The sequence below is a fragment of the Solanum stenotomum genome, chromosome 5 (genome assembly GCF_019186545.1).
Source record: "Solanum stenotomum isolate F172 chromosome 5, ASM1918654v1, whole genome shotgun sequence".
NCBI classification, from domain to species: domain Eukaryota; kingdom Viridiplantae; phylum Streptophyta; class Magnoliopsida; order Solanales; family Solanaceae; genus Solanum; species Solanum stenotomum.
In genome coordinates this window covers 61,202,224-61,227,174 of record NC_064286.1, presented here as the reverse complement: position 1 = coordinate 61,227,174, position 24,951 = coordinate 61,202,224, and the positions used below count along the sequence as shown (strand labels likewise).

At 31.6% G+C, this 24,951-nt stretch overlaps 4 protein-coding genes across 6 annotated transcripts in view; 2 read left to right on the top strand and 2 right to left on the bottom strand.

Moving 5' to 3' along the window:
- Positions 1–24,951, top strand: part of LOC125864731 (calmodulin-7) — a 139,204-nt gene that overhangs the window by 37,460 nt on the left and 76,793 nt on the right. The gene's annotated exons all lie outside the window — the stretch shown is intronic.
- LOC125864732 (uncharacterized) lies at positions 581–4,550 on the top strand. Its single transcript, XM_049544791.1, has 9 exons — positions 581–730; positions 1,110–1,212; positions 1,911–2,020; positions 2,360–2,428; positions 2,904–3,019; positions 3,101–3,155; positions 3,563–3,683; positions 4,064–4,206; positions 4,294–4,550. The coding sequence occupies exons 1-9, from the start codon at positions 593–595 to the stop codon at positions 4,393–4,395; spliced, it is 957 nt and encodes a 318-aa protein (XP_049400748.1). The 5' UTR covers positions 581–592; the 3' UTR covers positions 4,396–4,550.
- LOC125864722 (protein DETOXIFICATION 24-like) lies at positions 5,213–10,971 on the bottom strand. 2 transcript variants are annotated; one of them, XM_049544776.1, is made up of 9 exons: positions 10,701–10,971; positions 7,924–8,176; positions 6,827–7,368; positions 6,592–6,678; positions 6,453–6,509; positions 6,113–6,351; positions 5,830–5,948; positions 5,529–5,615; positions 5,213–5,413 (listed from the first exon to the last, which is right to left on the bottom strand). In XM_049544776.1, exons 2-9 carry the CDS (start codon positions 8,170–8,172, stop codon positions 5,336–5,338), a joined length of 1,458 nt encoding a protein of 485 aa, XP_049400733.1. In that variant the 5' UTR covers positions 8,173–8,176; positions 10,701–10,971; the 3' UTR covers positions 5,213–5,335. The 2 variants fall into 2 exon arrangements, with proteins under 2 accessions (XP_049400733.1, XP_049400734.1); XM_049544777.1 differs by having other exon boundaries at positions 7,924–8,174; positions 10,697–10,942.
- The window catches only part of LOC125864721 (DNA polymerase delta catalytic subunit), a 30,211-nt gene continuing 27,770 nt past the window's right edge, over positions 22,511–24,951 (bottom strand). Inside the window, exons 25-31 of one of the 2 annotated variants that reach the window (XR_007446264.1) lie at positions 24,615–24,689; positions 24,442–24,531; positions 24,205–24,365; positions 23,436–23,509; positions 23,183–23,270; positions 22,934–23,074; positions 22,511–22,848 (exon numbers count right to left, since the gene is read on the bottom strand). Coding sequence is in view for 1 of the 2 variants with exons in the window: in XM_049544775.1 (XP_049400732.1) it covers positions 22,987–23,074; positions 23,183–23,270; positions 23,436–23,509; positions 24,205–24,365; positions 24,442–24,531; positions 24,615–24,689 (576 nt within the window). In the remaining variant the exon portion in view is untranslated. Of the gene's footprint in view, positions 23,075–23,182; positions 23,271–23,435; positions 23,510–24,204; positions 24,366–24,441; positions 24,532–24,614; positions 24,690–24,951 lie in introns of both variants that reach the window. The other variant, XM_049544775.1, reaches the window with a different exon arrangement.

Below are 24,951 nucleotides of genomic sequence, written 5' to 3'. Positions count from 1 at the left end.
CCAAATGCTTACCAAGTAAAAAAGTAAATTATATTTTTTATTGAAGTGTCCAATAAAGACGAAGAAAAAAACCATGTTTACGATATATTTACTTTTGAATTTCGATCTATAACTAGATCTTCAAGTTTAATTCAAGATATCTCCACGGCTTGATTCTCCCTTAAGGAAAAGAAAGTTATGATAGAATAAAAAATTCAAAGTTAAATTATTTTTAAATATAATCATAAAACTATTACTCCTATTTTAAAAAAACTAATTATTATTTATTAAAATTAAAGTTGACCCAATGTTCAAGCTTGTTAAAGCTTTCTCATTGGCGTATATTTATCACCTATTTCCTCCCTTAATTCCTAAGAAAGAGACAAATAATAAATATATACATAATAATAAAAAATAAATAGCAATTGATATAAATATATACTGTAAAAAAAAACACAAAATTGTCCAAAATAAGAGGTTTTTCTTGTCGTTTTCTTGAATTTTAGGGGTTTTGAATTTCCCATACATCAAGAATTTGGGATTTTTCTCCATTTTTTTGGGTTTCAGTTGAAGAATTCGAAGTGGGGTTTTGAGTTCTTGAATATATATACTCATGACATCAACTTTGAGGAGAAGGCTTCATCATGGGGATGTTGGTGGCAAAAAGAATGAGCATTTTGATTCTTTGGGCTCTGATGATGGTTTGAATGAGCCTTTACTTGGGTACCAGAAATATGATGACAGTGATCAGGTGAATTTCTGGTTTTTCTGTTGATAATTTGTTGAATTATATTGCTAGAAGTTCCCTTTTTGGGGGTTTTGTGCTGTGAATGAGAAAAATTGGATTGGATTGTGAAATGGGTTGGAATTTGTTTTGCTTTTTTAGGCTTCTTGTTGATGATCTTTTGAGTTATGTTGCTAAAAGGTTGTGTTTTTGGGATTGTGTACTTTGATAGAGAAGATTTGGATTGGATTGGATTGTGAAATGGGTTGGGATTTATTTTGCTTTTTGAGGCTTTTTGTTGATGATATTTTGAGTTATGTTGTTAAAAGTTTGTGCTTTTGGGAGTTTGTGCTTTGATAGAGAAGATTTGGATGAGATTATGAAATGGGTATTCTTTGAATTGTAGGTAAGTACGCTTGAAGAAGTGTTGGATGAAGGGCGAAGACGGGAACGTCTGCACTGGACGCTGCTATTTTCTCATCTGATTTCTCAATGGGCACAATGGTTAGGTGTGATTCGTTCGTTTGTAATTTTGATGTTATGGTCTTTGTGCATGTTGTGCAATGCAATTACGGTGTGAGTTTCGTTTGCTTGTAATTTGATATTATGCTCTTTGTGCAATGTGCATGCTATGCAATGCAATTACTTACACACACCTAGAACTACTTAAAAGATAGGGCATCACAACATTGTGTATTTTTCTTCCCTTATGGATTAACGACCGAAGCTGAATGAGTAGAACAGAAAGCACCATGTGAGAGGTTAGGTTAGAGTAGGAGAAGAAACACTGAAGAAGTCGAATGGTGCAGAAAGCAGTAAGAGTAGGTAGATGATTAGACCTTTTTGTGACTTTTGGTACCTTGTTAGTTGTTACAAATCCTAGGTTAAGAAATGGTTCGGGGGCCTTAGGGAAATAGAAAAGGAGAACAGGCTAATTTAGGGGGATATGCAGGTTCCTTGAGGTGGAAGAGAGCGATGATGGTAGGCTAGGTGAAAAGCCTTTCTTCAAGGTTTAGCATCTGCGCTCTTTCTCCATATACTAAACCTCAAAAGGAAGAATGTCTATGAGGATTCTCAAATCTGTTATAGGCACTTCCCAAACTTTCTCAAATCTGTTATATACAATTTTAATGACTTTTATGTTACCTTTCTCAAAAAAAATTTAATGACTTCAAATTTTCTGATCCATTATCCTTTGGTCTTGCAGCAAATATTGTCTTTGTGTCTGGGTCACTTCTTGGCCGGATTTTTCCTTTTGCCTCAACTCAAGCTGGATCAACAGCAAATCTTTTACCTCCTTTACTTAGCCCTTTACAGGTAATACATGAGGATTCAAGAGCAAAATGTCTGAACTTTGATTTCCTTTCATTTGCAGATATATGATATTAACTATCTCTGCTAAAATGTTGCCTAGAGATTTTCAAATCCATTCTTTTTGTTGGAGTCTGCAGGGGTTTGACACATGAAAATTTTGTGGTTTACCTTGTGATATTTTATTTGTGTTTGTATTGTCATGTCCATCACTTATATCCCCATCCAAAAGAATCAAATCCATTAAACTCATCAACCTATCTCCCTTACAGCCTAATTGTGTGTCATCTATTGATACATAATTCCAATCATTCCTGTCATTGAATCATTGACATTTGATTGCAGGAAGCAAGGCTCAAACATCTCAAGCAAAGGCTAGCGATCCCTTTTGATGGTTCTTCCTCAGATCATCAAGTATGTAAACTTTACCCCGTGTTTTTGTTAAATGTTTATTTTTTTTGGTTTTCTTTAGCACTGGAAGAGTTTGCAGCAATTACAGGAATGAGATATTGACTTGTGTAGTTAATGCTGTATGGTTCTAATCAATGGACAGTTCAAGTTTATTAGTCTGAAAGCTCCTTGTTTCAAAGTTATTTAAGGTTCCATACTAGCCTTTTAGAGCTTCACTCTTTAGATGGTTGATTTGTTATGAGAAGATATCATGACTTACTATGGTTTTTTGAGATCAAGCAACCTTAGTTTGGACTCGTGATGAGAAAATAGAAAGGAGACTTCAAGCTGCATTCTTTAATTGATCACTATAATTTTTCTTTTTGAGAAGGAGATAATTATGTCTCTTAAACTTATCTTGCAAGATAATAGTCTCTTGTATGTGTGCCTCGTTGTTTTATATGTTTGTGAAGAACTAAAAATCCAAATTTGGTGCCAGGATGCTCTTAGGCAACTATGGAGGTTATCTTATCCCGATAGGCAGCTCCCATCTCTTAAATCTGAGCTTTGGAAAGAAATGGGTTGGCAAGGATCTGACCCTTCAACAGACTTCAGGTATATGAGGAAGTGTATATTTGATTCACATTTTTGTTTTACTGTCGTTCTTATACTAAAATTATGAGTGTAAATGTCCAGGGGTGGAGGATTCATATCATTGGAGAACCTTATCTTCTTTGCCAAGACATACCCGGTTTGTACATCATATTATTTACCTTCCTCCCACCTTACATGCTTTGAAGCCTATTTGGTACAAATAAACTAGATGATTGTTATTGTATTGGGAATTTACCCCTCTATTGTACGCAACTTAGTTTTATCCTACTGTTATAATTTGAGCCATTCATACCCTTGCCATAAGAAAATCATCTTGTATTTGCCCTCAACTGTAACAGTGCTCCAGCATGGACTGGGTGGATGCCAGCTGAGCAATATATTTGATATTTGGGCGATTGTTTTTGTGTTTCATGGAGCTTGATATATATAGCTTTTTAGAAAAGCATAATTGAGTTCTCTTGAGACCAATGCTCTCGTGTCTGGTAGAGCAGGGAAGTAAGTTTTTCATTAATAGTGTTTCCCTCATCGCCTGCTCTATTACAGGAATCTTTCCGGAACTTGTTGCACAAAAGAAACGGAAACAGATCTGAGTGGGAGTATCCATTTGCTGTAGCTGGCATCAATATATCGTTTATGTTGGTCCAAATGTTTGATCTTCAATCAGGTACAGAAAGTTCAGTTAGAAGTTAGTGTCTTTCATGTTTTTAGCTGAGAAATAGGGAATATTTAAACATTCAACAGCTTCCAATATATCCTTTCAAATAAAACAAATGTTTTGATTAAACCGTCCTGAACTGGTTATTCTGAAAATCTAATGTGTAATCGTATTCTCTAGTATCAACGTTCTTTCTAATGACATAGGAACAATAAGTTGGTCTCAACGTCTCGTGTATCATCTCTGTTCTCAATCTCTCTGCATGAATGTTAGGAAATTCTTCCATCTTTTACTTTCCAGTTCTTATTTAACAAGTTCTTGCATGTTCCCTTTTGATGAACAAGTTAAGATTCTATTGATAAGTCGTCGTCCTCTTTTTTGAGTGGCAGGGACACCTAGCACCCTTGCAGGTATCCGCTTTCTAGAATTACTCAGCGAAGATGACATGGCATTTGACAACATCTTTTGCATTGCCTTTGAAATGCTCGATGCACAATGGCTAGCAAAACGTGCATCATATATGGAATTTAATGTTGGTAACACTAAACTATTCCATTGGATTCTTTTCATATATTTACCTCTACCAACACATATTCTCCTTTCACTTTCCTTTTCGTAGGAGGTTTTGAAGGCCACGAGAGTGCAGCTAGAGCGCGAGCTTGCTCTTGAAGATACTTCCAGTGTAAAAGATTTACCTGCCTATAATCTGTTGAGGAGATAATTTAGCCTTTGTTTGCTCCAACATGTTAGTTTTTTTTTTCTTCTAATTTTTACACCTTTGTAACCCTCACTGTATATGATGTAAACCATGTTAAGATTCTCTTTCTTGGAAATAAAAAAAACCAAGTGCATTATGTTGGCTGGACCATAGGTGTGTCTCCAAATGCAGGAATATAAATGGTCGTTTGGTACGTGTGATAAAGATAATCCCAAATTTTATCGATTTGAGGTATTAGCTAATACTGAGATTATTTTATCCTACCATTTATACTCTTTGTTTATATCATCTCGCGTATCAAAGTTAGAGTGTGAAATAGGTCTAGTCCATTTTGTAATCTTGCAACAGATGTGGTTTTTTTTGGTCTTTAATACCTAAAATGGACATTAGGTTTGATTTAATCTTCAAATGTTTAGCTCACGAGGTAAAGATTGTTCGACATTATGTATAAAAATACTATTTTTTTCTCTCAACCAATGTGGAGATACAAATAAACTACACTCACCCGGAGGTCCTGGGGCTCAAGAATCAACATTAATATGGATGAGTCATATTATAACAATAGAAAATAAAAATATCTAGCCTAACTCAATTTCAAAAAAAAAATAGCTTAGAAATTCAACCAATAACAACACATCTATTGTACGTCTACAAATATAATCTAAAAAAGATGTATGCAAACTTTAACCCTACAAATGATTGTTTTTGATAGACCATTGGCCTACAGAATTCAACCAAAGGGAGTATAATTTATAAACTCCACAACAATAATTTGAAGGATCACAACATCATCTACTAGAGGTGAAATTTAGAGCTCATAATCCAAAAATACCACTAAAATTAAATTCAAAGCTCAAATTGTAAGCTAATTTAGCCAAATATATGACCAAAAAAAAGAAAGAATAGCAAGAAAAAAGTGGAAAAAATTGGTGACAACAAATCCTTAAGCTTGATCATTTTGATTAGACTCTTCAGAAGATTTCAAGTACCATCGATTAAGTCTTTGTTTGGCCTTTGATACCTGCAAAATAAATTTTAAACATTCATAATACATATTATTATGATGTTTATAAGTTAATTATACACCAAATTTTTTAGCATATAGTATTTAAAATTTTGATTAGTTCTAATATTACCTCTCCATCCCAATCTGTTTTCCATGTCATGTAGCATAATGCAGCAGATTGAGTAACAACTCCACATATCATTCCAATCCATATACCCTGATAACAAAAGGAAGGTATCAGAGGTGGCAAATGGACGGATCAAGAACATAAACGAATCGTAAGACAGGTGCATGTCAGATCCTCCAAAAGTAACCCATTCTTTAAGGATCCGAGACAGGTGTGGCTAGATTTTTGGAGAGTCCGAACAATATAGCTTTTAAAGTGCAATAGGGAAGTCTATGAGAATATTTTATTTAAGTGAAATTTTTACCTTCACTTGAAGATGAGCCACATATCCAAGCAAAGCTCCAATTGGTACTCCAATCAAATAGAAGCAACACAAATTTATAATTGCAACTGTGCTTTGTAAACCAGCTCCTACAGCCACACCTGATCACAAAATTCTCCCAAGTGTCAAGAAAAACTATGAAACACAATAAAAGATCATAGAATAAACTTAATGTGTTCGGGTCAGCTTGTGGGCACCTCGACTATTGTACATTATCTATTAACATTTTGAACATGTTTAGTAAAATCTTCAACTTGTCACTTACCTGAGAGTACAGGGTAAATGCTATTGAGCAAAATCGAGAAAGCAAGTAAAGTAGAAAGGTCAGCCACGCTGTCAGCGACCGCCTTCTCATCACTGAATAAGTATCCGAGATTTCTGCCAAAGATCAAGCACACAGCCCAGAAGAACAGTCCGATAATAAGAGAAGTGCTCACTAAGACTTTAATGGAGAATTTTGCAGCCTTAGCATCTCCCTTCCCGAGTTCATTTGCAATCCGGACACTGTCAAGGAAACAACGAAGGAAAAAAAAGTCTTAAGTTGGGAATGGATACAACACTAGATGGAATGAGATGTCGATGATTCATAGGGAAAGAGTCGGTACCAAGCAGCTCCAAGGAAGCCGAGACTTATCATAAACTCCCATCCATTGATATTGAGGCTGCAAAATTACTTATACCGATCAGTATGTTCATTGTACGGAAAACAAAATGACGTAAAGAAAAAAGCAAGCAAGCACTCACCAAATAGAGAAGGCAGATATAGCAACCTCTGCATTCTTCATATATCCTGCCAGCAGGACTAGAACAGCATTGTACCATAGCTCTAAGCTGTGAAAACAACCAAAAACAAGAATCGATTAACCCCTCGGATATGAAGCTAATTCAGATTATAAAATGTGTTTCGTGGGGTTCAAATTCGACGAGACTAATGATTAAATCATGGTTGAGAAGAAAATGTTAAGGAAAAGGATTTTACCAAACCATGACACCAGAGGATATTGAGAGCTTCATGACGGGTAGTACATCTTTCAGTGCTGCTAAGGAGAATCCATTCCATGTGTTAGGGCACCAACCTCCTAAGATGTATACAAACTCCCCGACTACTACGAACCACGAGGATATGCTCAACGCTATCATGGCACCAGGAACTCCATAATTTAGCTGGATAACCAGTAGCCAAGACAACGGAATGTGGATCACAAATTGTATTACAGATAGCCATGCTATAATCATGTTCTTCTGTTGTGCTTGAAGGTACATCTGGATCGTCAAGCTAAATACAAAGTTGTAGATGAAGGGAATGAACCAGTAGGAAACGTATCCAGCAGCTTCCGCGATTGATCCATTCTCACCGAGTAGCTTAAAGATTGGAGTGGCTAAGATGAAAAACGGAAGCAATACGGTCAATGTAATCAAACCAACAATCCATGATCTTTGCAAGTAGATTCCCATCATATGATACTGTCCTGCTCCGTATGATTGCCCACAAAGAGTTTCAGTGGCGCTTGACATTCCAATCTACCAAAATAAACACAAAAGTCAAGCAAATGGAAAAACTAACTAAATAAACTAGCACATGACAAGTCTCGAATTCTCTATTGACTCCAAATTCTCGAATTGTGTGATCATATCGTCTAAAAACTTAAGCCATTAGATAGAGCACACCTAATTATATATCATGCCTCAACACACCCCCGTCATGTATAGACCTAATATTTTTCTTGGGCCAAATACATGAAAAATGTTCTTTTGCTTTTTGGGTGGCCGTGAGAATATTCAAAACTAGGACTTCTCCTGGCTCTAATATCATCATCAATTATGTGACTATCTCATCTAAAAAACGAAACTGTTAGACAGAGCATACATTATTATATTATGTCTCAACACATCGGATAATCCTTACATTGTTTACGTAATCATCACATACACTTCTCTTACTCTTTCTCTACATTATATTGTTATGTTTGCATTCATACAATGTAGTGCCTTACTTCTTCAACCAATAACGTGAACAAGCACGTGAGATATGACGAACATGGTACATGTTAACAAAGATAACAGGAGCAAACTTACCAGTATACCATTGACGAATCGCACAGTGAGAGTTTGTACAAGTGCATAAGCAGCGAGATCTAATTCACTAATGTGTCCGATGAATGATTGTGTGACCACTATACTTCCAAATGAAGCTACTCTTGACAGTATTCCGGGTAATGCAACTCTCCATATCTTCTTAGTCTCGTCGTAGATCCTCTCTTTTAAGTTTTCATCAACTTTTTCTATTTGTGAATCAAGTAGCCTCTCTTGCACACTGTTATCCATGGCTCTGCACAAATTTAAAAAGAAAAAAAAACTCAGATTAACCCTGAAAAGAGCATAAACATCCCGGGATTCTCTCCATCTCAAAAGTGGATTCCCATGCAAGGATACTTGAGTACGACTACGGCTATGTTACATAATTGTTAAAATAAGTAACTAGCATGAGTTCTTTTCTTACACAAATGTATGTTTATTATTCATTCTATGAGCATATGTCACAAAGCATTTTAGAATCGCATCAAATTTACGCTATAGTTGACTATACTTCATACTAGTATAGCTCTGAATGCATATTAGTTAAGCAACTCGGACTCTTAAAAGTATCCAACATGTGCATGTCGGATCCTCAAAAGTAGCAAATTTATAAAGGATCCACACATCATTTTTGAGAGAGTCCGAGCAACATAGCAAATAAGAAAGTTGAGAAGAAAACTTAATATTTAACCCATAGCAGTCCATAACAACAATATTTTTATTAATAATTTGTTATAAAGTAATGTTTCAATTAAAGGGGTTCTCCTTTATGAAGTACACTAATAAATTGGCAGAATCCAATTATCAGAAAAAATGTAATATAAAAACAAAACAAACGAAATATAAATTAACATAAAATTGTCAGAGATCATATAAAGTTGCAGAACAGCTGTAAGAAATTGTGATTAATCTATTTTTTTTTTACTTTTTGTTTTTTTTTTGTGATGAGCTTAATGAAATATCTAGAGTAACTATGTATTTTTTAAGTAACAATGTTCATCATCATAAATCAACAAAGATACTCCCCCTCTCCTTTTTTACAACAATAGTTGTCCGCTATTGACTTGACACACTCATTAAAAAATAATACTAAATAACAGGGGTAATATTACTATATTATCCTTTGATTTTATTAAATTTAATGCTTTGAAAAATGTGTTAAATGATAAATAATATTTAATAACAAGGGTTAAAATAGACAACAAAAGGTAAATTATCACTTGATATTCTAAATTAAACAAGTATTGTTAGATAACTATTTTTAGTATAGTAGACAACTATCGTTGACGGAGGGAGTACTTTAAAAATGGAAAAGAAACAAAAAACTTGGTGCAGAGGATGCCACGTGAGTTGACACAGATGTCACGTGATGCCAACAACTTTTTTTTCTATAAAGAATGACATTAAAAGATCCCTTGGATTCTATCATCATTACGTTACTATTGTGTGTAATGTATAAATTTTGTACCCATAATCATTAATTATAAAGCAACGATTTCTATTAATGTTATGGACCACTCTCCATTGCTATTATAATATTTTATTACGATATCTTCGAAAACATTCTTTCTATCTTCACATAAATAAAATCCGTATTACATTTTACTAGCCCTTAACTTCACTTATGAAATTAAGTGGCATACCTCAATTATTTCATTAGATATATATATTTCTCAATAGAATACGTATCAAATAACTTCGATCTCAACCCACCAATATCCTAAGCAAATGGAAATAAATCAACTAGTCGTATTTTTGTTTCCACTAAAATTTGAATGAGATCGATCTAGTGGTTCATTCACCTACCAACTCATTAACTATTCACTTTTGTTGCACGAACTCTTTAGAAATATAATTGCACGAACATCAAATTCTCCAAATTGCGCTATTTTTTTTAAATAAAGATCCTATACCCATCGACGTTGAACAATTCACTAGGACCACTTTTTTACCCTTCATTCCAAACAAGGTTTTTTTTTTTTTTTTGTGATAAAGTAATTTTATGTTTCAAAGAAAATGATATATGAGACTTTCTTGGGTATTTGGTTGCCTAGTTAAAAGTTGAAATAGACAACTCTTACGTACAAAACGAAATAATTATATAATTATTGTCTTTTGCCGGATCAGCAAATTTAATTATAATTTATTTTGTAAAAAGAAATAATTTAAAAAGAGTAACATAGAAAAGCAGATCTTTTTTTTTGGGAGGGAAAATAAAGACGATATTACTAATAGGAAATCAAACACTATAAGTTTGAAAATTTAAATAGTTAACCAATCAAATCAAATTACGTAAAAGAGAAATTCATCAATTAAGCTACTAAAATTTCAGAAAAAAATGAATTTTTCAGAAGGCTAAGAGGAATCAATAGCACAAATCTCAAATCTCAAATCCCAATATAATAGTCCAAATATCACAATGAATTTCAAATACTCCATCCGTTCTATTTTATATGGTACTTTTCGAATTTCAATATTCAAACAAGTTTATTTTTTATCGTAAATTTTTTAATTAGATCTATTAAGTATTTTGAATTATCAATTATTATGACGTATAATACTTTTTATCTAGTTTACAAATATATAAATTTCATTTCGTGCCTTAAACTTTCACTCTTAAAAAAACGAAAAATGCCTTGAACATGGAGTTATTAATTTCACGATTTCCCAAAAGGAGATTAATTAAGTAAGCAAGAAAAATCAACAATTTTTTAAAAAAAAAAAAAAAAAAAACTGGAGATTTTTAGCTTTATGGAAGAAAAAGGAAAAGCACTTACCTTTATACTGATCCGTAGATCCTATATTTTTGCTTAAAGTGATTCCACTTTTAATGGAGTAACTGCAACTTTCTGTAATTTCGCCGGAAATCCTGTCGCCGCCGTGTAGAAGGCGGAAAGTGGCGGAGCTACGGTGAGGCGTACGGCGGAGCTACGGTGATGCTCCGAGCGCCAACTGGCTGCTCCGATTTGTAGAAAAGTGCAGCTTATTTACACAGACGGAACTGTGCTTTTATAGTAGTGATTTTTCTTGGTGCTTTTATTGAGGAAGACAACTCTATTATTATTACTATTATTTATTTTTTTATTTCACTTTCATTCATAAACTAATGTTTGGTGTGATTTTTAATTTTTTTGAATATAAATTTATATATTTAAAAAATATATACTCTCTTATTTTATTTTATGAGATATTTTTTGGATTTCGAGATTTGAAAATCTATTTTTTACTATAAGTTAATTATCGTGGCTTATAGTATTTTTTACGTAGTTTATAAATATATAAATTTTATTTCAAAAAAATTGAGGATTTCGTGGCGCAAATTTCCGATCAAACTTAAATTGTTGACTCTCGAAAAATGAAAAGTGTCATATAAATTGGGACCGAGGGAGTAAGAAGTAGTGATATAAGTAATACTCCCTCTGTCCCTAATTACTTGTCCATTTTTCCATTTATAGTTGTTCTTAATTACTTGTCCATTTTCAAATCAAGAAAGGACAAAATAATTTTACCTATTATACCCTCAATTAATTACTTTGAAAAAGGTACAATTTCTTGAAAATCTTAAATTTTTAATCCATTCATTTCATAATTAATAGAGGTAAAATGGCAAATTCGCTATGTCAATAATTGCTTTCTTAATAGGTGTGTCAATTTAAAAGTAGACAAGTAATTAGGGTCAGGGGAGTAATAATTAACATTCAAAATATATTTTTAAAATATTACTGCATTTAAGTAGTAATTAAGATAAACAAATCAAGACAAAGAAAGTATTCATATTGTGTTAAAAATAATATTTATTGATAAGGGTTGTGGTCGAGTGGTATCATTCATTTTTACTCAAATATTCGGAGTTTAAGACATTACCGTTAGAAAAAACACTTTAACCTTAACATGAGACGTATTTGTTAAGGAACGCATTTCCCTCAATGTAGGATGTAGGGGTGTGCATTTGGTTTTTTCAGTTCGGTTTTCTACTATTCAGTTTGAATTTTTTGGTTCTTGATTTTGAAAAAGTGTAACACAATCCGAACCAAAATAAATATGATTTGGTTTGATTTTTCTCTTTTCGATTTGATTATTCGATTATGTCAAGAATTAGAAACATAACCAAAGTTATATTTGTAATTTGATAATCTCTTTTCGATTTTTATTTTTTTAAATCCGAAACCAAATTAAAAAATCAAACAAAGTAAATTATAAAACAAAAAGACCAAACCCAAAAACTAAATCAAATTAAAATTCAATTCAATTTAATTTGATTTTTCAGTTTAATCTAAATAATGAGCCCCCCAGTAGGACGCCTTTATTAAGGAATGTGGTACTCATAATGTAAGATTTTTTAGTGTAAATTGGAATATAGTCAGACTTTTATATAGATAGTACTTGCAAATGATGAATACTAGTTACAAATTCATATTTGTTTTAGGAGTATAATTTATTTATTCATTATTTAACTAAGAGTTGAAATAGAGAATTTAAAGTTGAAAAGTCGGTTTGAAAAGTATTCAAGTGGAATAATGCCTATTTTCAGACCTCAAAAATTTAATTATTTTCGAGCAAAGTCTGTATCCAAACAAAATTGCTTCTGAATATTTGTTTTTTCTTTTAATAGTCTTCTCTTTTTTAATTAAAAAAAAAAAAGACAAGTTGTAATAAGCTTACTTGTCAAAATTTAAAAAGATATTACATCAAAATTTAAGCTATAATACCTAATAATGAATTTTTCAAAAATGATAAACATGACATTGTGCATATTCATTTTAGTGTGGACGTGATTTTAGATGTTATTGATTAAAGCAGAAAGTTAGTTAATAATTTATTGCTCTTCACTTTTTTTAGGTATAATAAGTAGGTGTATCGATGTACCTACTCCATAATCAATAATATTAGTATTATTTTCATAATTTTTTTGTGTTTCAATTATCGCAATAGTTTATTATTGTTAATGTTCTTTTCTAGTATACTACTTTCCGCAATGCTTGATTTCAGTATTGTTACTGTTTCCATTTTCACACTCTTTTTAAAATTGTTTTCAATACTATCGAAAATAATTTCTCTATTTTTATACAGTATGAATAACATTGTGTACGTTTTATTCTCTTTATACCTTAATTATGAAATTGTCGTAAAACTTATACCAAAAAGTATATTGATTAGTGTATGAATAAGGACAGTTAGGAGTATTACTTTCTAAACCTAATTTAATCATGATATAAATTTCTCAAAAATAGAAAAAGTAAATGTTAGGGAAGAGAAATATATACCCTACTTAATTGGAATATACATGTGCTTAATGGAACTTATTAATGAAGTATTTATTTCCACCGCTCCATATTAGATGAGCATTTTGCTGGAAATATTTGTCTCGTATTACTTGATCACTTATTGAATCAAAATAATATGAATTATTATTTTTTTCCATTTTACCCTATAATTTATATGACGTTTGAAAGTTTAAGCACATTTCGAAAATCCAAAAATTTCTTTTTTTCAATAGGCTAATTAAAATGAACAAAGGGAGAAAAAATATAATTAATCTTACCGTATAAAATAGAAAATGTTCATCTAACAGGGAACAAATTTCTTAATCACCTTATAAAATAGAAAATGTTCATCTAATATAAAACATATTTCTTAATCACCTTATAAAATAAAAAATGTTCATTTAATATAAAATAAATTTCTTAATTATCGTGTAAAATAGAAAATGCGGAAGGAGTAATCGTCACCCACATAATCTAAAAGTGCAGACGTGTACAAAACTTTGACCGTTAGGTGTGTGTGAATGTCCCAACTACAACAAGGAAATTATTATGAAATAAAAAGGCAAAGCAAAAAAAAGTGATCAAGGTTTATGATATCCATAATTCTAGTAAATTATTATAGAAACTATATTTTTTTAAAAAAATTATGGAGGAAAGAGAAAATATTAAGTTGTATATTAAATTGGAATTTTGAAATATGTGTTCCCTACTTCACTTGCTAGTAAAAAGTAGGTGATATATTAAAAAAAGCATTCATTAAATCACTCAAACAAGAGGACTTGTGGGACATTGTTAACAACCAACAATAAAGTATAATCTAATAAATATAATATATATGTAATTTTTATTTTTATTTTTATTTTGTGAAAATAAAAAAATCAAAAATAAAGAGTACTTTGAAAAGGTACCATGTATGTAGTCTTACGTCTTTATTCTTATTTTATTTTAGGCTTAAGTCATCTGTAGCCACTTAAAGTTGTTCGCATATTTCACTTAGACACTTTATCTTACGTTTGTTTCAATTGAATACCTTTATTAGTAAAAAAAAATACCTATTGAACATTTTTTGACAATCAACTAATTATACAAATTGTGTGTCATCCACTCGCGATGACATGACATAATAACTAATCAGAAAAAGACATGTGGCCTTGGGCCCATAATAATAATTAAAAAATACATTAAAAATAAAATAAAATAAAAATTTATTTTCAGCCCCCAAAAAATTTGGAAAATCCTTTCTCCCCATTTTCTTCTTTGCCAAAGACCCAAGCACCCACTCACCCCGACGTCATCCTTCCCCAGTTTCTTCTTTGCTAGTACACACAATCGCTTTCGACTGAAATCACCCATTCTCTGATAATTGTTCTCACGCCGATTACCACACACCTACTTCCTCTTCTTTAATGATTTCAAAGAAAATAATTTCAGATTCATATTAGTCTTGTCGGAAAAAGGAGTTTCGCCGAAATTATCTTGATTCAATTTAATTTTTATTTTTGATGAAATTCTCTTCTATAACTCAAATGAAAATCTTTATCAATAAATTCTTTCGATTTTTTGTGTTCTGACGAATTATTAGTATTTAATTGATGCTTTTCCAATGAAGAAAACAACCACGACTATATCGATGAATGTGGCATGATGCTAGAAAGAAAGAAAGAATGAAGGATTAGACGGGAAAGTGGTGTGTCAAGGGATGGTGGCCAAGGAATTTACCTGATGAAAATATTGGATTGAGTAGGGAAGACAAATTGGGGAAGATGATGCTAGGGGAATTTTTTATTTTATTTTTATATGTTTAAGTTATAATTTTTCTAATGTTGATATCTCCATTTTTTATTGGTCTGCCAAAATAAGTTTCTAGCTTCACGCGTTTTCTTAGATCTGTAATACACTCATGATGCCATGTCATCGAAAAGTATTTAATAGGTAGATGTTTTGAACAGTAAAGGTGTTCAATAGGTATAATGCCTAATTGAGGTGTCTAAACGAATTATGCAAACAACTTTAAGGGTCCACAAATGACTTAAGCCTTTATTTTATGAAACGAAAGTAAAGAAATTATTTTCAATAAGCGAAAAAAATAATAAAATTCATTTGGAAAGAAAAATAAAGTATTGAAATAGTTATGCTAAATATAATAGAGAAATAGTAGTAATATCATGATAAACGGAGAAAAAAAAAGTAATAATAAAATTTAAAAATAAAATATTATGTAAGTAATGATAACAATATTGATCATAAGGAAAACTAAACAGCTACCGATTACTTTCTAATCTTATATCTTAACTCTCAACCTTCACAACTTTTTATTAGAAATTATGTCCTATTTATTATCATATCCAACATTATTTACACTTTTTTGTTGGTATTCTAGGAATACTAGTAGCCGTTACAATTTTTATTTTTGGGTGAGCATTTTATGCACACTGGGTAAATTTCTCACTGTGAAATAGCTTGCAAATCACATAGAAGATGTAAATCGTATAGACAAGCTTTATGCGACAGTCTCGACTCAGAAACCATTGAGAGAGAATCGATCCCGAATCAACCCTCCAAACCAACTGAGCTATCTAAAGGACAAAAATATTTGTTAATTAACAATAATCACCTCTTTTTTTCTAACATAAAATAGTGTCTTCTACTTGACTTTAATTTGCATGTAGATGTGTGAAATTATAGATCCATTATTGCAATTTGCAGGAGTAATATGTTACAGACACTTATCACATGTTATAAAAGTTTATATATAAATTGGTGCCATGCCAAAAAAAAAAAAAAAAAAAAACAAATATACCTCACCTACCCTCACACAGGGTGTGTGTTAGGTTTAGAGGAAACTATTTTTTATATTTCATGTTTGATTAGTCAAAATATTATTTAAACAAGATCCTTATAAAATAAAGAAAATTAAATGACTTCTGAAGTACAGGGAAAATAAGTTTTATAGTTAGTATTTTAAGTTTATTGTCTCATTTTCGTCCGCTCTTTAACCCTTTCAGCCATCGCTATCCTTGAACCCTACCCTCGTTCCATCTGATTCGATAGTATTTTATTTGATTAAATATAAATAATTTTGAGATAATATTTTTTCACATACTTATTAAGTATTAGAAAAAGTGATTACGTTATCATACATATTAAGAAATTATTAATAATATTTACGTAAACTAATTGAATTTCTCTATTTGGAGTCCAAGATATGCACGTACTTGATTGCTGCTGATTGTTTAATTTTATAAAAGAATCACATACTTTTAAGAAAGTGACAAAAGTAAATATCTTAAATATACTCTTAAGTAGATTTGATCCTCTAAATTAATCAAAATAAATATTTTTGAATCTCTGTCAAATGTTCAACAAATTATGAATGTCAAATCTCAAAAACTACAATAGCAATAACTATATCAAACGTTAAAAATAAATAAAAATTACATAGCTGAAAATGAAAATACACCTCAAAAATTGTATTCGATATTAAACTAGCACTTTGTTTGGATGTTTGTTACCTATTGTTTCATAATACATTGTATAAACTATATTGTCTTTAATGAATACAATGCTTGAATAAATTGTATCGTTCTCTGTTGTTACATAATGTCACTCATCCATAATTTAAATGATAAACCTACAAAAGAAAGTAGAGTACGGGATAGAGTTAGTATGAAAAGATAGAAAAGAAGATAAAATATGATTATTAAATAATAAATAAAGAAAAAAATATTAAGATAATGACATTATCACACCAAATTAATCGCTACATAAAATGAGTCTTTTCATTATTATCTATCAAATAAATTTAAATGAAACAATAAAATAAATAAATAACAAACGAAACAAACATTTTGTAAACTAACAATGAAATACAATACAACTGGTCATAATAACCATCCAAATAAGGTGTAAAAATAACAGAAATCACAAAAGATTCTTTATATATATATATTATCTAACAAGATGTACTTCCAATAGTATTCAATCAGGGAAAAATCTTTAAAAAAATTATTTTTTTAATTTAGTTTGATGGACAACTAATTTTAATTTTGAATGATTTTTTCCTCTTCCTGAGAATTAGTGGTACTTCCAATAGTCTTCTTCCTCTTTCTCTTTTGCTTAGTTTTGGATGAATTTCTTCCCTAATAGTTCGATTTTAGATTACAAAGAGGCGTGACGATGGATAATCTTTTGTTTCATCTATGTTGTTTTAACATATGTATGATCAAAGTAAGAAAATTTAAACAATATTTTCTTTGTTTCAATTTATGTAACATTTTTCATTTTTCAAGAGTCAAACAATTTAGGTTTAATCGAAAATTTGCAAGTGGAATCTTCAATTGTTTTGAAATGAAATTTATATATTTGTAAACTACGCAAAAGTACTATAAGTCTCAAAAATTGGTAATTACTGTTAATAATAAGACTTTTTTAAATCTCAAAATTTGAAAAGTGTAACATAAATTGAAAATGAATGGAGTATTAGTTTAAAATAAGGATCTGAAAAATATCCCAACTTTGGTCGGATTTGCTGTTGCGATACTCAACTTTCACAAGGACCTATTACCTCCCTAAACTATTTAATACCGTATTTTTTACCCCTTAAACTATTTAATAGTGTATTTTAAAAGTATATATGTGCCCACGTAGACACATTTACTATTTATAATTTTTATATTATTTTTTATGTTCACGTGGGCAAATAAATATGTTTAAACTACAGTATTAACTAGTCTAGGAAGGTAATAGATCCTCATGAAAGTTTAGTATCGCAACAGCAAATTTGACTAAAATTGAGATATTTTTCAGACTCTTATCCCTTAAAATAACGTAAAAGTGTTAAAATAGTTTGCCTAAAAAAATAGTGAACAAGAAGTATAGAGTGAGAATAAGAAGAGGAGGTGGAGTTCGGGCAACAATGGACACGTGTGGAGTGCGGAGGAGTAAAAAGTTATTTAATATTGATGCAGTTAACTACCCCTACTTATCATTTTATTTACAAGAAGAAGAGACGTGGAGGTTTTTAATTGATTTGGTAGTACTGTCCATACATATATATTCCCTCCGTTTTAAAAAGAATGATCTCTTTTTCCTTTTTAATCTGTTTCAAAAAGAATGACCTCTTTCTTTTTTTTGGTAACATTTTAATTTCAACTTTCTACGTGGCATATTTAAGCCCACAAGATTAAAAGACAATTTTATACATTTGAGATAATTTTAATTTAGAAAAGAAATAACACCCTTTTTTCACCTGACCCATATAATTAAAATAGATTAGTGAGGTTTATTTTAGAAAAGAAAGTAGAAATTTTCTCGCCTGGTTGAAATTTAAGAACCATAGGTTGTATGTTGGTGGTATAGGTATAGGCCACCGTCATCTATTATTAATTGTGAAAGGTATATGCCATTATTATTAGTTACTCAGTTGTTGTTGAAAAGGAATTGGAATGACAATTTGGGTGCAATTGATTTTAAAAGAATAAGGTGTTAGTTGAGTGGATCATCATGCCACAATGACGGCTAAATGTTTGAGGGTATATAATAAGGGAATTATGGGATAATTATTGGAGAGGATTATAGTGTTATATCAACGATTTGATGGAAATCATGACTTTTACTCATTGTTTCTGTGATGTCCATAGCTTCAGTATGTGAGGAAATTCTTTAATATACATTTAGTTTTTAATATTATTTGGGTACTGTCATCTTCCTTTATGTGTTACGGTTATTTATCCAAAACAGAAGTACAATAGTATGAATGTTTATGTACTTGTTTACTTATGAATAATGCAAACTTTATAGATTGGGAACGTTCAGAAGTTTTACGAAAGGAAATGGTGAAATCTTGAGGATTCGTGACACGTGTTTGGCATTCAAGGTATGTTAAGACTTTTAGACTTCGTTGAAGGACATTTTCCTAATTAAAGATTAAAAATGGAATAGACAATGGGTAAGGGCGAAAGATGGGGGTCTCATACCAATGGTGTGACGGGCAATGGTACGAGTACTGGTGTATAAAGGGAAGTTATTACTATAGTATGCGGATTGTAATCCGAGAATGCCAAAGCATATGGGCATTAGCTGATATATTATTGACTGATTATTTTGTGTGATTGTGTTCTTATTTGAACTCGTATACTTGTGATGGTTGAGGTGGTTTTGTATTATGTTGATACCTGATTGATTGAGATGCATTATCATCCACTTTATTTGAGATTATAGTGTGCACATGCATTGACATGAGATTGAGTATAAGTTGGGCACGTGAAGATCGTCCGTGCTGGGGATGGTCAGATACTAAGATTTTATTTTGGGCACGTGGAGACCGTCCGTGCGGAATTTGTTTGATTTTATTATAGTGTGTTGAGATAGTCTGCACAGACACATGGAGATCGTCCGTGTCGGTATATGGACCTCGCGAGTCCCCCATGGGTCATGAACTCTCGATGTTTTTCCGAGGAGTATTATGTTTATACGGATGAGAGAGTACTTGGTATTCTGAGGCATATCATTCCATGGTGTCATATTGCATTGCATCTCATGACATCCTTCATTCTTGATGATTATGTGTTTTATTAATGGTTGGAAAGTACTGGTTATTTGATTACCTATATTTGATGAAACTTGACTCGTAATTATAATATAGACTTGTATAAATAAATAACAGATTTTCCTTATATGAACTGTCGTCACTACTTCTTCGTTGTCGGTCTATGAGATATATTGGGTACACGTGGTTTCGTACTCATACTACACTTGTTGCACTCCTTTGTGGTGCAGATTCGATTCCGAGTACAAGCACATCTCGTGGAGCTTTTTGAGTTTGTGCTTGGAGTATCTTTGAGTTGTGGTGAGCTGCTTGGTTGTTCCGTGGCCCACACCTCCCTCTACTTTTTATTTATTCTGTTATTTAGTATTCAGACAAAATATCCCTTATGGTTGGATTTGTCCTTTAGTTTCAGACTTGCATCATATTTAGAGGCTCTTGTACTTATGACACCAATTCTTGGGTAGTATTTTGGCTTTCCGTATTTCATATTTATAAAGAACTTAGTGTTGGAAATTTTATTCGTTGTTTACCTTTTTACCGCATTAGTTAATCATAATTGATAAATATGTTGGGTTGGCTTACCTATTGGTTGGGAACATAGGTGCCACCACGACTTGTGAATTTGGGTCGTGACAAAAAGTCTTCTTTATTTTCTTAAATTTCGTGTCAAATTAAACTAGGTCATTCTTTGAGAAACGGAAGGAGTAACTTTTGTATCAATGCAATAGAGATGGCCATGTAGCAGCCAATTTAAATGAAAAGGGAAAAAGGGCATTTTGGTCAGAGGATGAAATAATTATTATTATTATTATTATTATTAAAATGAATTGGGTAGGAATAGAGGTGTTCATGGTTTGGATAAAAACTTATTCGAATCGAAAAATCAAATTAAACCAATTAAATGAATCGATTTAATTTGGTTTTTGGTTTGGTTTGGTTTTAGATTGTTAAGAACTGATAGTATTTGGTTTGGTTATGATTTTGTTAAAAAACTTTTGAAGAAATAATCGAACCAAACCAACAAGTTATATACATAAATTTTATTACTATACATACATAATATATTAGATTCACAAACAATTTTAAAGATTTTATATATGTTTCATCAAAATTTATTTATAATTTACTTGTGAAAGAAAAAATGTCTAAGGTGAGAACATTTTTCTTATTGATTTCATGTATATGAATGTCTATGAAAATTCTTTGTGGGACTGAAAATGTCATTGTCTCTTCCTTCTATGTCAAAATAGTGAATTTTGAAGTTTTATTCACTAAATTCAATGATCAAAATGTCAGTCATTCTAACTATTTTTTTGTTTGAATGGATTGTTGTCACCTTTTTTAGTTTTTGAATTAATTGTTTTTTTTATTTTTATGTATGGTTAATAACCGAATAACCGGACCAAACCAAACCAAAACCGAAAATAACCAAACCGATAAATGTATATTATATTTGGTTTGGTTTGGTTTTGATAATTTAAAACCGATTAAGTTGATTTAATTTTAATTTTGACCAATAACAGACCCAAACTAAACCGTGAACCCTTAAGTAGGAATAGTTAGTATACTGAGCAGACAGGCGTCTTGCTGTTGCCGTCAGAATAAAAGAAACATTTCATTCACAGCATTTGATTTGTCTTTGATAACTAAATAAATTGGTGGTCACGTGGCTGCTTTCTGACTTCATATTAATATTTTCGTTCACTTTTAATTGTCATATTTTTTTTTTTTAGAGTTGAACTGTAAAACCTTTAATTAATATTTTATAATATTTTTTTCGTATAATTTTTAAATATCTAAATATTTTATTTAAAAATTAATCAAATTACATTTCGAAAAATACAACATAACAAGGAAGAATATTGCTAGATTTTTATTTTTTTTACTGACGTTTAAAAGGCATATACTGTAGTTAGGATTCAGTAAGTCAACTACACCACTCGATCACTTTTAGATAGTTTGTTAAATAGATAAGAAACAAATTATTGATGTATTAATATATGTATAAATTATGAAATAGTGAATCTATATTTTATTTTATATAAAATAAAAGATGCAATAATTAATACATGTAGAAAATAATATCCCTTCCGTTCTATTTTATGTGACACCGTTGGACTTGACATGGTGTTTAAAAAAAATAAAAGTTAAAACTTGTATTTTAAAACAATCATTAAATATTTGTATGATTGTAAATCATTTCAATAAGAGTAAAAGGAGATTTTTAAAGTTAAATTACCTCTAATTATGTGACATTTTTTTTGGAATGAACTAAAAAAAAATGTCACATAACACGAGACAGAGTATATAGTTTCACTCATATATAAAATAGGTTGTTTGGTTGCTCATTAACAAAGAGAGTTATTTATGTATTAAAACTAAGCATAATTAGTATCATATTTTATAGCTTTTTATTAAATTAATAATCATATCAGGTATGATATTTGATTACCATTTTACAATCTCACATACATAAAACAATAGTATAAACTATGAGTCAATTTATTTATGCTAGAAGATGATAGGAAATAAGCCTACCCATATGCACTACTTGGCCAAGAATTTACTATTTGATCATACATTTTGAAATTAAAACTTAGAAAATTTGATTTGAAAAAAATGAAAATGAAAATTTTGTGAGAGGAAAAAATTCTCTCAGAAATTGGTCAACCAATTTTGGGGAACTTGAAATTATTTTGAAGATACATTTTCAAAATCTAATAAAATTTTATGCTTGAACAGATATTTGAAGACACTTTCAAAATCTATGATTAAACACTCGCTTAATTAGAAGTTGCACTCAATTGGTACTAGGAAAAGGGAACTCAAAACATTACATTCCTCCAGCCATGACTGTACACCGAATACAATATTATACATCACGAAAATCTATCCCCAGTCATCTAAATCTCATGAACATCTCTAAATCAATACAAGTCTACACTTACAGTCACCTCAATTAGCTCGAAACTACAAAAGTTTGTCCTGAATTCAATCTAGCAAACGATTGGAAGTTTAAACTCATCGAGGCAGACAATTTTCGTGTATATTAGATGTTCTTGGATTTGAGGAAGCCTCATGAACAATCGCGACATCTTCTCAAAGGCACTTGTGCTACCTCTTCATAGTAGTCTCAGTTATTCAGTTCATTTCCAAACTTTATGCTGCTTCCACACCAGAGATGAGAGAATTACGATACCTGGCAAAATGGCAGGTTGGACCGGCAGCAATGAAGACTTCAGGCATTGAAATTTAAAAGTTCCACCGATCTAATTGAGTTTTAGCTTCAGCCATGTCTTTTTGAGCCTTCTTCCTCCGATAAAAAATTGGGCAGTCTCGACTGGTCAAAATCAGGATCATTTAGAAGAATGAAAGGGGAGAGAAGCAACGAGAGCAATAACTAGCAATAACCACACATCTATCAGTAAAAGTAGAAAGCAACTCGAACCTAGTGCATAGGACATCCTGATGGAGAGAGCCTTGGCATTCTTGGCATTGTGTCCATAGCTTCCCAAAAAGATTCTCTAGTTCAGCCACTGCATTTAATACAGTTATAAACAATTAGCAAGCAACGGTCAAGGAGTTCATAGCTCTCAGTCCTTCCCTAGAGACATCATCTAAATAGATACGCCACATCATCTCCTTCTTACGAAATTAATAAGGAGATATACAAAAGGACATGAGATGAATTCCTAGCATACCATTAGCCACGGATCTGCAATAAAGTTCGGCCTCTCTTCCTTTGCAGTGCTTGCAGATTGTTCGATCAGAGCCACTGGATGAAGGAGCAAAGAAGTTAATAAGCTGTTCTGCAACTTTTACTATAGCTTCTTCCAAGAAAGAAGCAAGCAATACATCCGCTCATCATTTCTTGTCAAAGAGAGATACACAAACAGAGACAGAGAGAAGCAAAATTGTTAGCAAGCTTGTGGGAGCCTTCATACTGCTATGATCTCCTAGGTCCACTTCACCTTTAACCTTTTTTGCCCGAGAAATAAAAAAAAAGATAAATTGGGACAAATGATCACTTCATAAAGTAGGTTCATTGATTTGTAGGTGTAATAAATATTGGTAAAAAAAGGCCCATCAACAACAAGCTTTTATAGAAAATGGCATCATATCCATTTCGAAACATATTAACTGCTGCCAAACTCTAAGGTAGTCTTTTATCTCAACACTCCAACTTACTATTCATGTCAGTGACAAAGCATGAAATTCAAGTATAGCTCCTACAATGGCTCTTCCAAGATAAATTACGATTTCAACAGAAACTTAAACTTAACAACCAATTATACAGCTTGGAGAAGGTACACTATCAGACAGTGCTCCTAGCAAAGGTTGGAAGTACAAATCCTATGTCAGTAACTCACAAGTCAAGGAGAATGTTGAGAGGAAGGAGGGATTCTCTTTAGAAATGAAACAGAATCTTATCTTGTAAAACATATAGACACAAGAAAGACAATAGAGCACCTGAGTGGTGTTTTGCATCCAATGCAAGTGAGTTGTTTCTTGGCAAATCTCATAATACCACTATTTGAAGGGGTCGGAACTGCGATGGATCTTGTGTGATCTCCATGAAGAAGCTCTTTACTTGCATTCTTCAGTATTGGCTCAAAAATCCTCAGAAGTGGCTGAGATAAAACACTTCCGTTAAAAACAGTTAGAATGAGCATGTTAATTAAAATGAAAAAATCGAGCCATACTGACCTTACTAATTTGATTTTCAAGATAGTATTGAGGATCTATAGGTATGTTGTTCTCTAACACGTATATAGGGTCTTCTGACTTTTCATATGCCTGCTTGTCATAATATAACCATGATTTGACACAAGCACACAAAATGTGGAGATTATAATCACATACTACAGTTGGATGATTACCTTGGCACCTTTTGCAGCTTTAATGATTACGTAAGGTACTCTATCACCAATGCTAGGTGCCGTAGCAGCATCTCGCTGTCATTCAAAAGAAAGGTTTTCATCAATTTCATTTTTTATGGTGCACTAAAACCGTAAGAATCTCAGAAATGTGGTTTCTGCAAGTTCTGCAATAGTTAAATGGGCAGCTCACTCTGCTACTTGAATACAATGTTACAAGAGAGCAAGCAAAACACCGACATTATATAAAATGTACCTTAAAATGAATGTCAATTAGACAACCTGTTCCTTTTACCTTCTTTTGTTTTTGGGTTGTGTTACAAAATGTATATAGACATCA

Bases quoted from the DNA above. Each gene is read 5' to 3' on its own strand.
- LOC125864722 (XM_049544776.1), bottom strand. From the start codon at position 8,172: ATGGATAACAGTGTGCAAGAGAGGCTACTTGATTCACAAATAGAAAAA. The intron at 6,679-6,826 runs GTAAAATCCTTT...TTGTTTTCACAG, and splicing joins TCCTCTGGTGTCATGGTTTG to CTTAGAGCTATGGTACAATG. The intron at 5,414-5,528 runs GTAATATTAGAA...TTTATTTTGCAG, and splicing joins AAACAGATTGGGATGGAGAG to GTATCAAAGGCCAAACAAAG.
- LOC125864732 (XM_049544791.1), top strand. From the start codon at position 593: ATGACATCAACTTTGAGGAGAAGGCTTCATCATGGGGATGTTGGTGGC. The intron at 2,429-2,903 runs GTATGTAAACTT...ATTTGGTGCCAG, and splicing joins GTTCTTCCTCAGATCATCAA to GATGCTCTTAGGCAACTATG. The intron at 3,156-3,562 runs GTTTGTACATCA...GCTCTATTACAG, and splicing joins TCTTTGCCAAGACATACCCG to GAATCTTTCCGGAACTTGTT.